General features: G+C 42.6%; 1 protein-coding gene across 1 annotated transcript in view; it reads left to right on the top strand.

Moving 5' to 3' along the window:
- The window catches only part of LOC126278790 (uncharacterized), a 669,740-nt gene that overhangs the window by 492,301 nt on the left and 161,659 nt on the right, over window positions 1–15,780 (top strand). The window contains exon 3 of the mRNA XM_049979067.1: window positions 9,463–9,598. Within this exon, the coding sequence (XP_049835024.1) occupies window positions 9,463–9,598 (136 nt within the window). The remainder of the gene's footprint in view (window positions 1–9,462; window positions 9,599–15,780) is intronic.

Raw genomic sequence — 15,780 nt, 5'->3', positions numbered from 1 at the left:
AGCACTTTGTGCCCGCATCTCGTGGTCGTGCGGTTGCGTTCTCGCTTCCCACGCCCGGGGTCCCGGGTTCGATTCCCGGAGGGGTCAGGGATTTTCTCTGCCTCGTGATGGCTGGGTGTTATGTGATGTCCTTAGGTTAGTTAGGTTTAAGTAGCTCTAAGTTCTAGGGGACTGATGACCATCGATGTTAAGTCCCATAGTGCTCAGAGCCAATAGCACTTTCCGTTTCCGGAATATCTGCAGTGCAGATTTTAGGCGATTCGGCCTGTATAGTTGGTGCCATAAGAAAATGACATTTTTCATTTCCACGTTTTTCGTACTCCGTTTATGTGTTATTTCATAAATATAAATCTTTTTCTGTTATCAGTTTATGATTATTTGCACATATCCTCACGAATCTCTTCAGCATTTTGTATCATAGACTCAAACATTTTACGAACAATCTGTGGTCAACTTGCTTCGAGATGCTAAACGTGAACATCAGGTTGGTGAACGATTCTCCACATGGCCGATAACGCAGTGTCACTGTCAGTCTCAGAGGAGCTGGAATGATTTCCCTAAATATATTTTCTATTTCCTTTATTTTTCCGCCTAAAGTCTTAAACAGTTCTTCAAAGTCACATGGGGTGAAAGGGATGAAGTTTTGGAAAGACATGCTGTCTTCTAAATTCAAATACGAGACTAAATTACAGTCGGAACGTGGTCCTTACAGAAACATTTCTTGTTTCCTCCAAGATCTCCTCTTTGGATTACGTTCTCTACCCATCGATAAGATTGCATAAGCCATGATCCCAACAAGGTCAGCCATACTTAGCAAGTATCGAGGAACAAGGCGACGAAGCCTCTGGACTGTTTATACAGGGTTTTCAGTCTGATAAGTTTTTAACTGTGTTGCAGGTAGGATGCGCTGGGGAAATACTTAACAAGAAAATTCGATACGTTGCGCCGTTCCGAGTTAATTAGCACTGAAGACAGCGAGTAAATTCAAGCAGTCCGGCAGAGACTGTGTCGCCAAACGTGTACTTTTTTTTATTATTTTCCTGCAACCGAATAAGACAGCAATACAAAAAGCGGACATTGGACAACAGAAAGGATCGAACGCGAACCAAAGATTGAGCAGTCTCGTGCTCTATCATCGAGACTATGAGAATAGTTGACACCAACTGCATATGGCGCACCTCTGAGATTTGCTCACGCAATTTCCTCATTGGTTAACTTCAATGTTAATTAACTCGAAAACGGTGTAATGTATCGAATTTTCTTGTTAACAATTATTTCTGAACGCAGCCTATCCTGCTATACCCTTATCAGTTTTTCAGGCTGTTTCTGACAATTCTGTATTGCTGCTGTCTATATCTATGTCCATAGATAGCCCATCTACAATTCCCATAGACAACCGCTCGATTTTAATATGAAAAAGGCCATAACACATGTAATCATGTGTAACCTAGAGTTAAAAACGTAAATCGCAGTAATGTAGTGTAGTGTGTCGGTGACGTAGGGTTGGGCCTGGGGGTTGTGCGAGACTGGAGTTATTTTACCAAACCAAGATTTTCCAAGATATAAATATCTTCGACAACAAAATATCAACATCGAAAACTAAACAATAATGGCAGCCCAACGGTATATTGTCCAGCTCTCCATTTTCAGTAATCTGGGTACAAAATAATCAAAATACATTAAACAAGATCACAAAACAGTATAATATTAGCTACAACTCAAGTGACACCAAAGGGCACCAATAAAAACAAAATTACTTATCGAAATAATCGAACTCTTAACCCAAAAGCATTCAAGTTTGGACTACTTTATAACAGAACAGATAGATAAAATTTATCACCTCTAAATTAGAACAAGTACTGAAAACACTAAATTCTCACTTTCGGCCCTTATACTTTAGAATCTGACATCAGCTTCATACAGTACAAGAAATGAATAATAATATCGGCCTCTGCCTCCGCTTAGTACCTTCACCAATATTCACCACAACAGCTAATTTCAAAACTGCGAAACATCTTCCTATACCATGGGGGACAGTAATCACACAATTAGTCTGCTTAAATGTACAAGTGGCGTTCAGTAAGTAACGAAATAAATTTTTTATCGGCCAATTTCTGTTGAAGAAATGCGGATTTGTTGTGGAACACCATGTAGTATTCCCGCTTCAGCCTCTGTAGTTTCATGAAGTTCTCATACGTAGCGGTGCTATACGTAGCCCTTAAAATGGCGTCTGTCACGGAGGTACGTTCCGAGCAGAGAGATGCGTTTCTTTCCACAGAAACCAGAGCATCGCATTTATTGATAGGAGCTTGCAGAATGTCAACTGACACCTGACAGTGAACAAAAGCACGACAAGTCGTTGTGCGAGGCCACTGTCATCATCACAAAACGGGGCGTGCAGAACTGCCTTATCTCCCGCGTGCCAGTCGGCGACACACAGCTGTGACTTCTGAAGTGTTGGAACGTGAGTGCACTGTCATTTATTGTGATCAACGGATCACAATCAAACACCTTGCTGCTCGACTGGAGATCTCTCTTGGTAGTTCTGAGACAGTCGTACTCAAAGGTGTGAGCTAGCTAAGAGAAGACTATGAAGAGCAGCGAAGGACCATCTGCCCGGAACTGCTGGCTCGTTACGAGATTTAACATGACAATTTTTTGTCGAACGTCGCGACAGGCGATGAAACATGGGCTCATCACTTCGAACTGGAAACGAAACGGAAATCCATGGACTGGCGCCACACCACCTTTCGTCCAAGGAAAAAGCTCAAAGCCTCACCCTCAGCCATTAAAGCAAAGGCATCTGTTTTCTGGGTCTCTTAGTGGGTTATTCTGTTTTATATCCCCCCATAGGATGCAACGATCAGCTCTTAAGATTATTGTGCTACACTGAGAAATTGAAGGAATTGCTTCAGCGTGTTCGTCGCCACAAAAATGCAAACGAACCTCTCCTCCTCGGCGACAGTGCAAGGCCTGACACTGCACGCCCGAGAGGAGCTCACAAGACTTCACTGCACTGTTTCTCCTCATTCATCCTACAGCCCGGATATCAGACCTTCCGACTTCTATATGTTTGGCCCAATGAGGGACGCACTCCGCGCGAATCTTTACATGGGTCATGGTGAGGTTATTCATGATGCACCAAAATGTTGGCTCCTACGTCGACTGGTAGTGTAGTACCATGCGGGCATACAGTCCCTCGCAATAGGATGGCGTAACGCCGTCTCAGTGAACGAAGATTGTGTTGAAAAATAGGTTATTATGGCCAAATGAGTAGAGAATAATATGGTTTGCTGGAATCCTGAACAAGACCGACCTGCTATGAGAAAAACAGGCGGTGCATTATTTATTGAATTCCACAAGTATATACAATATAGACGACACCCTCTGAATAGTAAGAAAAATAATTCACAGAAGTCTTGTTTCGAGAGACGTGAACACACGGCAGCGCATCTGAAGAAAAAATATGCAGACACTACTGCTATTTTTTTTTCTTTTTTCTGTCTTTCCTTAGTAGCTTTAAAATTCGTGGAAATATGTGCCGTCTATGCAATTAATGTTACATTTTTTCTTGTTTTTCTCTTGCTTTCTTTTCTTTAGGTTATAATCAACTTCTGCAGCAACAACTTTTGTTCTACTATCGACACAGTATAGGTTCGTGGACGTATTTCCGTCTATGCAACTAACTGAAGCCAGTTTGTTTATTGCCGTACGCGTTTCGCTTCTTTTATTTCTGAAGCATCTTCAGTGGCTTGTAATACATGTTTCTTTTTATACATATAATAAACATGTTATGTGGCTGTTATAATATGTTGCTATGTTACATTTTTCGTGTTTTTCTCTTTTTTTTAAGTTATAATCAACTTTCTAGCATCAACTTTTGTTCTACTGAAGTTGATGCTAGCCTAAAAAAACTAGAGAAAAACACGACAAAATGTAACACAGCAAAATATTATAACAGCCACATAACATGTTTATTATACGTATAAAAAGAAACATGTATTACAAGCCACTGAAGATGCTTCAGAAATAAAGGAAGCGAAACGCGTACGGCAATAAACAAACTGCCTTCAGTTAGTGGCACAGACGGAACATGCCTCCACGAACCTATACTGTGTTGATGACACCGCCGTTGCACTCAAAGCATACATTCTCTCTCCTCACTGTACGCTGTACTCATCACTCACAACTCAAAACAGCCAACTGCAACAGAATTTCTACAAGCCACTAAACTACACTTTATGTGCTCTGCCTCAGCTTTAGTGACCGACCCCACTTGTCGGCATATCTTGCTGGGTTTGCCGTCCTCACTCACCACCAAGCGAAGAGACCGGTTGCCATCCCGATCTGGGATCAGGGATTTTCTCTGCCTCGTGATGGCTGGGTGTTGTGTGATGTCCTTAGGTTAGTTAGGTCTAAGTAGTTCTACGTTCTAGGGTACTGATGACAATAGATGTTAAGTCCCATAGTGCTCAGAGCCATTTGAACCATTTAGCCAACCCGATCTATGATGTCCACAGTTGCTCCTCCACACCCTTCGTCGAACTTTGTTCATTCAAACAGGCCATCTCAACGGCGAACCAGCTCCCTGCTAACTTACGTGGCTGCTGGCCACCAACCGACTCACTGCCATCCTCTTCGCTCCATCCTCACACCTCAGTTTCCGCGGCTCTGGCTTCGATGCCTGCGCACGTAGCTAGTAAGACGGAAAATCCGCCAAATTATCACTACGGCGGTGGGCATATGTGAAGTGTCGAATCTCACCTTACCGTACCTACTGAGTGTAGGGCAATAAAACTGATAGTCTCTCCGTTACGACTGGTTGCTCTGCAACTTTGATAATGATGATAGGCTGCACAGCCCGAAACGAGTAATTTGAGATAATAAAACAGCAATCGACAAACTGTAAATATGTTAATGTCTTAGAAATGAAGGTCACTGGTCATTATATACCGACAAATATGTATAGCTGCGAAAATTTATTCTGCAATTTCATTAACGTATTTTGTTTCCGATAAGTATTTAGTTTAAGTTTAACTGTATTTCAGGATTGTGTTACCTCTGTGTGTACTCCATCTACTATGTACGATTGGAACCAGTCAGTTACTAAGTGTCTTATTCCAAAAAAATCTACCTTACACAGTAGACTTTTTTGCCCCAGAGTATCAAAACGCCTCCACAGATCTAAGAAAATACCTGTGATACCCTCATTCTTGTAAAGAGCATCATGCGCCATTTTTATAACTAGTATTAGCGCTGATCCAGCATATCTATAATTCAGAACCCGATCTGTGACACAATTAGGCTGTAGTATTCAAAACGAAACTCTCCCGTTATGGTTCGTAAATAATATTTATATTAACTTGATTCGTCTTTCAGCTTCTTAGACCATCGATAAGTGACAAGAGGATGTTACAGCCACATAAGACGAAGTGAGAGCCGGCCCCGGTGGCCGAGCGGTTCTAAGCGCTTCATTCCGGAACCGCGCGACTGCTACGGTCGCTGGTTCGAATGCTGCCTCGGGCATGGATGTGTATGATGTCCTTAGGTTCTTTAGGTTTAAGTAGTTCTAAGTTCCAGGGGACTGATGACCTCAGATGTTAAGTCCCATAGTGCTCAGAGCCATTTGAACCATTTTTTGCACAAAGTGAGAGTTACAAGTATATTAATGATACAGATAGGGAAAATAAATTCAACGACAAACATCAAGTGTTTCTAAAGAAAAATGTTACCAATTTTCAGTCAGTCACCAGAAGGTATTAAATTATAAAACATGAAAATTTTGATGAAAATGTGCTACTGTGTTGTAACATTCGCGTGGCGTATAAGTAATTTAAGTAATTGCGTCATCTCTATGTTTTCGTAACTGTATGTAAAACAGCACAATTTACTTCGAATGGGAGGTTTTCTGTGAAAAGGTGTTATGCAAATGTTAAATCTACTTTTTCTAGTCTCCAGCTTCTCTCGTGTTTCGATAACTTAACTGTCACAGCGCTGCCTGACTGAGCGACATACATCTTCGCACAGCGATTGCAAGTTACTCTAACTACAGCACTCTGGGCCAATTTATTGTTGATTTGTAGTTTAGCCATGTTGGTGTTGTCGTAAAACGTATCTCCATAGTTGCAAGTCATTAACATATTTTTCAATGATTTTGAGAAGTTGCATATATATATGATAATGTACCAGTTTTTATAACTCGGACACTCTTACTTCATAGTTTGGAATAAAGTACTGTCGCAATGCAGTAGCAATAGATGGGCAAATGAAACCCTCGTCATGCTCACTAGACTGGTTCGGAATGTTCGCTATTTAGGAATGTTTTCCCTCTAACTTTTCTTCATATGTATGCTTGCGACATATTCTGTTCACACGTCATCACAAGTTTTTCCTTTGTAATATAAGGAGAAAACTTATTGCCGTCAAAAATTTTCTTTTCGGCTTGTTGATTTTTATGCGGATATGGAAACGTATAGTGATTCCTTGATTCTGTTGCTCCAAAGAAATTCCATGGATCAAATATTTGTTACATCTGACGTGTAATCACTTAATTCTATTACCGAGTACAGACTTTGTCTGTGTCTTCATAAAATAGACAGATAACGTAAAACTTGCGCTCTTCACTTTCTATCTTCGGTTAAAATTGCTTTATTCACTGTAAAACTATTTGCCTGGTCTTTTTAGTTTCCGTAAAATAAAGTCTCCAGAGATGTTCCTTAATAGACCCCCAACTTTTCTTCTAGTAAACTTGTAAATGACATCAAATATTTCTTGCACTCACAGTGTAGAGTAAAATCCTTGTGAGTCACCTATATTATACTGTTCACATGTTATTGTACACAGAACGATCTGCCATAGCAGTTTAATGTAATACTTTCAATAGGGTAAACAGCTGCTTAGATAAAAGAGACTATGCAATCCGACAGATAAACATAGACTCGTAACCATAGACTAGTTTACAACGTCAAAATTTTCATTCGTATAAAGGAACTGATTTCTTACTCTCTTTTAACAATGTAAAATAATTAACTATCAGCGAAGTAGACCAGTACAGCTGCATCTCCTGTGCACTGCACGGTTCATCAGTTTTCTGCGAACGGTGCCGACCAGACTCGTTACAAAAGATGTTAATGGCGCTGTTACCCCCTGCTCTCGCACGGGGACATGCAATAAAATGAAAACTGTTAAGTAGTTTCACTTACTACTTTGACCCTAATACATAAAAGGCATTCCTACAAAAATCCGGATAAAAGCGTTTACGACTCAGTTACTGAGGGTTCCATATAAAATTATATATATACACAAGGCGGTCAGAAACAATATGGAAACACTGAAAGGGCACTGTAGGTCATGTTGTGCTAGAAATAATTTTTAAGAATAAATTCGTTACGTTGTTCTGTTTCCGAGTGAATTAGCACTGAAGATGGCCACTCGGACAGTTTTGCGCACAAATTCAAGTCACCCGCCAGATAAAATTAAGCCTAGTTTACACGACGACACTAGGCTGCAGGCAACTGCGCCACCGGCCACTGCGCATGCGCGCCGCGCGTTTGCGCAACTCTTTGGTGAAACTAAACACTTTCGGCGTATTCCAACTTTGGCGACACTAGTTGTATGAGTTTTGAGGTTATGTGTTTTCTTAGAGTGTCGACAAACTGAAATGTGAAGTGCGGAACGGAGCATAATGCGTTTTTTGGATATCTATGCTTTGCAAAGGTGTTTGTGGGATTTCAGTGACGCTGATTACAAAAATAAGTAACATATTGCTGTCGCTGAGACCGTCATGTGCGATCATAACGTAGATAGTTTGACACTATCTGAGCTGCAGGGCAAATGCTTATTGAGTTAGGAGCACTTATACAATTGAATTAACAAAAATACAAGCAAGTGTAGTTCTAGCTGTTCCAATGCTCTCGTCTACAATACTAAAATCCCATTGTTCGAGTTCACCAACTCTTTGTTTTCAAGAAGCTGCATTCTTTATTCAATATTCATCTATTTAAAGCATCGCTGCACTGCTCCCCTTTCACATATGTTAGAATTTTGAAATATTGCCAATGTACAGATCTATCTTCAAGAGAGTAGTTTGCAAACCATTCTATTCTTAATGCAGCGTGCTGAAAATAATTATTGTTGCTACTGTTAATAATGATTACTATTAATGTAAATAATTATTGGTGTTAAAGAAAAAGCGTTATCACCAACTAAAACCGTATCTTATAGCATGCCGAGTGTTCTCGATTGTAATGCACGCAATATGATATGTAATATAAGTTCTGGTGTCAGTGCTTCACGCATTACATGCAGTACCTTTATTTCTTATCGTACAATTAACTCTATTTAGAAGAAACGTGAACAGTTCTGGTGATATTCTAAGGGTGCGACGTGCAGCTGCCAAAACTTTCATTCCAGACACGACTCAGGGACCCACAAAACGACGAAACTGAAGTGCATACTGGTGTCGCCTCGTCTACAGACATATATGAAACCACTTGTGTACAACTCATTCCATGCAACGAGTGGATAAACCCAATGTCAACGTGTAAAGTAGGCTTTAATGTCATTTGTTCTCATAGCGTAGAAGGCACCGCATGAGACTGCCCAGTCTTCGGCTCATGTCCAATTCTTGTATGTCTCTTTTGTTCGTGTTTAGGAAACCAAACGAAAAACATATTTGGCGACACCGCTCTGGCGGACGGTTTGAATTTGACGGCGCAACGGCCTGATTGCCTAACCTCAATGCTGATTAAGCTTTAATCACAGACAAAATATGACATAAATGGCGGTATCTTTTCTTCGTTTCAATCTAAAACCTTAAATTTTTTGCACCGCCGGGGAAAGAGACGAATGACAATAAAATATCTTTTTTCGTGTGGTATTATAACAAATTAACAATTTTCGGAACTTTTCCTTTACTTGTACTGTGAACCCTTCGTTTCTGCCAAATCTTATCGTTCTAGGTCGACGGTAAGTACCCTAAAGGTTTTTATGAGTTAGTGCTACGAGTATCAAAAAATGAAACGTGGCACTATCTTTTGACCAGATTAATTTACGAACTTAGATGTCCTATATCACCAGGAGAAAATAGACCACATAAATATCAACTTGATTCTTCTACCTTTTCCTGAGAAACAGCACTCTTAACAGTCGGACAGACAGATAGACAGAAAACAAAATGATATCAGTAGTGTTACGTTCTTCTCGGGCTGAGATACGGAACCCTAAAAACAACACAAACTGAGGTAATGTCACTCAGCTGTCCAGGTACTCAGTACGTCGGAAAGTTTGGCACACTACAGTAATGGCTGTCGGCCACAGTAAAGAACTAGTGTACTTTTCCTTTGTTGTAGGAAACAAGCAATCAAGTAGTACTTATTCAAGTAAATAATCATTTACTCTTTGAGATGTCTGTGAAGCTTGAGTCTGGCTGCTGACGGACGAAGGGCGGCCTGTCTGTTTCAGCGCAACGTGAGCGACGAGAACCACCTGTGGCTGCGCGACATGCGGTTCGAGGCGTCCGGCCTCTACTCGTGCGAGGTGTCCACGCAAGCGCCCATCTACACCAAGCGCTCCGACGAGAGGGAGCTCGCCGTCATACGTGAGTACCCCCCAGACTCCCCTGCCAAGGTCGCTGCCGCGAATCTGTGACGTGAATCTAGACTCGGAAAGTAGCCTGTTCGTATCCTGGCGGTGCTAGAAATGTTAACCGTCACTATCGGTCCAAAAAGGGTAGGACACCCAAAATACGTTAGAGGTAAAACACGCTACAGCTGCAAAGGGAAGTGAGATATGAAGCACCTCGCCTTGTGCATACGTAGAGCCCTATCTCCCATCCTCTTCTCAGACACTTAAATATTTGTGGCAACAGAGCTGTCCCCTTCGGCTTCTGCCTGACCACACATACGAAAAGAAGCAGCCAAAAATTTGTGACAAGCTAGGAATTATAAACGTCAGCCCTGCTCTTTACAGTCACATTATTTTAAGCTATACTCTTAGGTTCTTGTCTAACAACGCCACATATTCGAGAATAAACAGCCTAATATTTATTTCTCTCTTCGTTTCCTAATCAGTTACAGACATAAATAATAACTACACTCCCTGGAAATTGAAATAAGAACACCGTGAATTCATTGTCCCAGGAAGGAGAAACTTTATTGACACATTCCTGGGGTCAGATACATCACATGATCACACTGACAGAACCACAGGCACATACACACAGGCAACAGAGCATGCACAATGTCGGCACTAGTACAGTGTATATTCACCTTTCGCAGCAATACAGGCTGCTGTCCTCCCATGGAGACGATCGTAGAGATGCTGGATGTAGTCCTGTGGAACGGCTTGCCATGCCATTTCCACCTGGCGCCTCAGTTGGACCAGCGTTCGTGCTGGACATGCAGACCGCGTGAGACGACGCTTCATGCAGTCCCAAACATGCTCAATGGGGGACAGATCCGGAGATCTTGCTGGCCAGGGTAGTTGACTTACACCTTCTAGAGCACGTTGGGTGGCACGGGAAACATGCGGACATGCATTGTCGTGTTGGAACAGCAAGTTCCCTTGCCGGTCTAGGAATGGTAGAACGATGGATTCGATGACGGTTTGGATGCACCGTGCACTATTCAGTGTCCCCTCGACGATCACCAGAGGTGTACTGCCAGTGTAGGAGATCGCTCCCCATACCATGATGCCGGGTGTTGGCCCTGTGTGCCTCGGTCGTATGCAGTCCTGATTGTGGCGCTCACCTGCAAGGCGCCAAACACGCATACGACCATCATTGGCACCAAGGCAGAAGCGACTCTCATCGCTGAAGACGACACGTCTCCATTCGTCCCTCCATTCACGCCTGTCGCGACACCACTGGAGGCGGGCTGCACGATGTTGGGGCGTGAGCGGAAGACGGCCTAACGGTGTGCGGGACCGTAGCCCAGCTTCATGGAGACGGTTGCGAATGGTCCTCGCCGATACCCCAGGAGCAACAGTGTCCCTAATTTGCTGGGAAGTGGCGGTGCGGTCCCCTACGGCACTGCGTAGGATCCTACGGTCTTGGCGTGCATCCGTGCGTCGCTGCTGTCCGTTCCCAGGTCGACGGGCACGTGCACCTTCCGCCGACCACTGGCGACAACTTCGATGTACTGTGGAGACCTCATGCCCCACGTGTTGAGCAATTCGGCGGTACGTCCACCCGGCCTCCCGCATGCCCACTATACGCCCTCGCTCAAAGTCCGTCAACTGCACATACGGTTCACGTCCACCCTGTCGCGGCATGCTACCAGTGTTAAAGACTGCGATGGAGCTCCGTATGCCACGGCAAACTGGCTGACACTGACGGCGGCGGTGCACAAATGCTGCGCAGCTAGCGCCATTCGACGGCCAACACCGCGGTTCCTGGTGTGTCCGCTGTGCCGTGCGTGTGATCATTGCTTGTACAGCCCTCTCGCAGTGTCCGGAGCAAGTATGGTGGGTCTGACACACCGGTTTCAATGTGTTCTTTTTTCCATTTCCAGGAGTGTATTACGTATTAGAGAACATGTTTTTATTACAGGCGTAAGAAAGTGTCAAATTTCTAAGCGCCATTCCCGAAGTCTACCAATAATTTGTCGTATCATAAATATATCAGCCTTACACGAACGTCCGTTTCTGAAGCCTTAGTGTGCTTCTGGTCTTATTGCTTCAGCGACAGATAGTGATATTTAATTAAGAATTTTGCAATAAATTATGTCTTGCATTTAGTAAGCTTATTCCTCTATATGTTTACGGGACGTTAAGCCCGACCTTTCTTTCTTCCTTCGCTATAATTGCCCCTTACTTTCTTATTGACTTTCCTGTCATGTTTACTAGCGTATTTAGCATTTACTGATTATGAGTAAGCGTTTGGTAAGCTAAAAAGATCTCACTTATGGAAAATAGTGGACATAAAAGGTTTTCCTAAACACCTTACTAATACCATAAAGAGTACGTTTGTAAATACAGAAATCTTTTTAAGCCCAGGTTCGAAAATATCCCACGGAAGTTAAGTGAATCAAGATGTTCGAAAATGGTGCAGACTTTCACCCATTTTATTTAACTTACATATTGACGATGTAGTTATGAATTGGAAAGATGAAATACAGTTAACAATTAAAATAGGATCCATGTTACCACTAAATACTCTTTTATATGCTGATGATTAGATAATTACGTAAGAAGCAGAAGGTAGTTTATAAAGAACCCTGTGTATTACAACTTAAGTATATCTTCAAATAACACAAAGATAATAGCTTTCAAAGGAAAGAATCAAGTTAGATCGAAAATAATAACAAATGGCAAAATTTTAGAACAAGTATTCCATTTCAATTACCTAGGATGTGATATTAGTTTCAACTATGACGAAGAATAGAATAAGGAGTTTAATAGATATCAAGCTATCTTTGGAACAATTGGATTAACTTTGGGAAGAAAAACAAGAAAAGAATCATAAAAGAAATTCTATTACTTACGGCTGCACCTACTCTTGTGTATGGTTCTGAATTATGGACGTTAACAAAACAAGAAAAGTCACATGCACAGGCAGCAAATGTGAAATTCAGGAATATATAAGAGGCTGTAATAAAATAAATAAAATAAGGAATGAAACAATAAGAACAGACTTACAAATCTTTTCAGTTAATGACAAGATAGAAGAGAATAGAATGAAATGGATTATGTTGACAGAAAACTGATTGTCAAAGAAGGTAATAAACTATCGACCCACTGGAAATAGAGAAATTAAATAAACACCATTAGAGATGGACTGTTGTCAGAGACCAGAACAGCTGGCCATACAACCTAATCCGAGGAAGGAGATGATGATGATGATGATGATACATGATGAAAGTCTCAGAATGTGTTAACAGTGTTAAGATGAAAAACAAAAATTATTTCCACATAGCGGGACGCGAGCCAGCGAACATACTACATGCGCCATTACAATCCCTGACGTTTCCAATTCGCAGCAGTCATGGACTGTGCGGCTGGTCCCGGCGGAGGTTCGAGTCCTCCCTCGGGCATGAGGGGTGTGTGTGTTTGTCCTTGGGATAATTTAGGTTAAGTAGTGTGTAAGCTTAGAGACTGATGAGGTTGAGAGTAAAGTCCCATAAGATTTCACACTCATTTGAACATTTGTTGAACGTTACCCATTACGGTACACTGAAAGCCCATGCATACTGTCTTATGTTTTCGTATTTCAAAGCTTATATCCATGATACATCATTAACTGTTATTTAATGATAGGGGTGGCGTGATTGTAATAAATCTTCAGTGCGCCATTTCCTTTGAAACTGCCTACAGCAATTTATAGTACAAAACAGCTAAATGTGGCAATATAAATAATGGCGTCTGTCGCTTCAAAACTCGGATGGAGCAGATGCATGATGTAGGTTTAACGTTTTCAAGGTAGTAGGGTGGCATAAAATTAATGATCACGATAGGTTATGCCAGTCCCCCAATTTGAAACCTCACCACCGCACTAACGTATTGAGTGCATGTCACACAGCTGATCTTGATCCGATTGTCAGACAGTGGCGCTAAGCCGAGAAGCCTCCTTCGTACTACTCGAGCAGCGTATGTGGTGGCACGGGAGTTCTTCCCTCGCTCCTTTGTCATCATTCGACACAAACATGATACCACACGACACACGTATACATACTATGGTCAAAAGTATCTGGACACACTTACGAAATGCGGAACTGACCTCTAGATGTCATAAGAGGTGTAGACCCGCCAGTACCACACGAGGCAGAGAGTGTTGTGTTGTCAGTAGAGAGGCAGGAACAGCGGAATGGGTCGGGAAGGAGAGCTCACTGACATCGAACGTAGTCTAGTCTTTTGATATTACCTGAGTAACACATCCCTTCGGAAAATTTGAACCGTTCTAAAATTTCCCAAATCGACTGTTCTGATGTTTGCTGTAGAGAACAGCCAAAGATGCAAGATTCAGTTTGTTTTATTTAATTGATGACTTATTACGGGTTACCTGAACCCATTTTCCAAACCATGCAAATTTACAAAATGTCGTATTCCGCAAGTGCGTGCAAACCGGTTATGATTGTAGATACATATATACACTACTGGCCATTAAAATTGCTATACCACTGAGAAATGCAGATGATAAACGGATATTCTTTGGACAAATATATTATACTACAACTGATATCTGATTACTTTTTCACGTAATTTGGGTCATAGATCCTGACGCATCAGTACCCAAAATAACCACCCCTGGCCGTAATAACGGCCTTAATACTCCTGGGCATTGAGTCCAACAGAGCTTGGATGGCGTGTACAGGTACAGCTGCCCATGCAACTTCAACACTATACCACAGTTCATCAAGAGTAGCGACTGGCGTATTGTGACGAGACAATTGCTCGGAAACCATTGACCAGACATTTTCAGTTGGTGAGAGATCTGGAGAATGTGCTTTCGAGGACTGCGCCGAACATTTTCTGTATCCAAAAACGTCCGTACAGGACCTGCAACATGCGGTCGTGCATTATCCTGCTGAAATGTAGGGTTTCGCAAGGATTGAATGAAGGGTAGAGCCAAGGGTCGTAACACATCTGAAATGTAATGTCCACTGTTTAAAGTGCCGTCAGTGCGAACAAGAGGTGACCGAGACGTATAACCAATGGTACCCCATACCATCACGCCGGGTGATACGCCAGTATGGCGATGACGAATACACGCTTCCAAAGTACGTTCACCGCGATGTCGCCAAACACAGATGCGACCGTCGTAATGCTGTAAACAGAACCTATATTCATCCTAAAAAATGACGTTTAGCCATTCGTGCACCCAGGTTCGTCGTTGAGTACACCATCGCAGGCGCTCCTGTCTGTGATGCAGCATCTAGGGTAACCGCAGCCATGGTATCCGAGCTGATAGTCCATGCTGATGCAAACATCGTCGAACTGTTCGTGCAGATGGTTTTTGTCTTGCAAACTTCTCCATCTGTTGACTCGGGGATCGAGACGTGGCTGCACGATCCGTTACAGCCATGCGGATAAGATGCCTGTCATCTCGACTGCTAGTAATACGAGGCCGTTGGGAACCAGCATGGCGTTCCTTATTACCCTCCTGATCCCAACGATTCCATATTCTGCTAACAGTTATTTTATCTCGACCAACGCGAGCAGCAATGTCGCGATACTATAAAACGTAATCGCGATAGGCTACAATCCGACATTTATCAAAGTCGGAAACGTGATGGTACGCATTTCTCCTCCCTACACAAGGCATCACAACAACGTTTCACCAGGCAACGCCGTTCAACTGCTGTTTGTGTATGAGAAATCGGTAGGGAACTTTACTCATGTCAGCGCGTTGTAGGTGTCGCCACCGGTGCCAACCTTGTGTGAATGCTCTGAAAAGCTAATCATTTGCATATCACAGCATCTTCTTCCTGTCGATTAAATGTCGCTTCTGTAGCACGTCATCGTAGTGGTGTAGCAATTTCAATGGCCAGTAGTGTATGAGAGACCAGTTTTCCTATGAATGCCAGGCAGACTTGATGCAGTGCCGGGCAGGGACGATCGAGCATTGCGGATGGTAGTTGTAAAAAGTCGCATGGAGTCAGCTGAAGGCAGCACTCCTAAGTTCCAAAATCCTACCAGCAGTCCTGCTAGCACAATAACTGTGGGTGGGGCGCTAAAAGGAATGACGTACAGTGGTCAAGCAACTCTTTATAAAATTTCTATAGCCAATACTAATCGGAGCTTGAGATGGCGTAAAGGACCACAGGACAGTGGATTACTGTAAAC

This window comes from Schistocerca gregaria, chromosome 6, assembly GCF_023897955.1.
Source record: "Schistocerca gregaria isolate iqSchGreg1 chromosome 6, iqSchGreg1.2, whole genome shotgun sequence".
In the NCBI taxonomy this organism is placed as follows: domain Eukaryota; kingdom Metazoa; phylum Arthropoda; class Insecta; order Orthoptera; family Acrididae; genus Schistocerca; species Schistocerca gregaria.
This window is presented reverse-complemented; position numbering and strand designations above follow the sequence as displayed.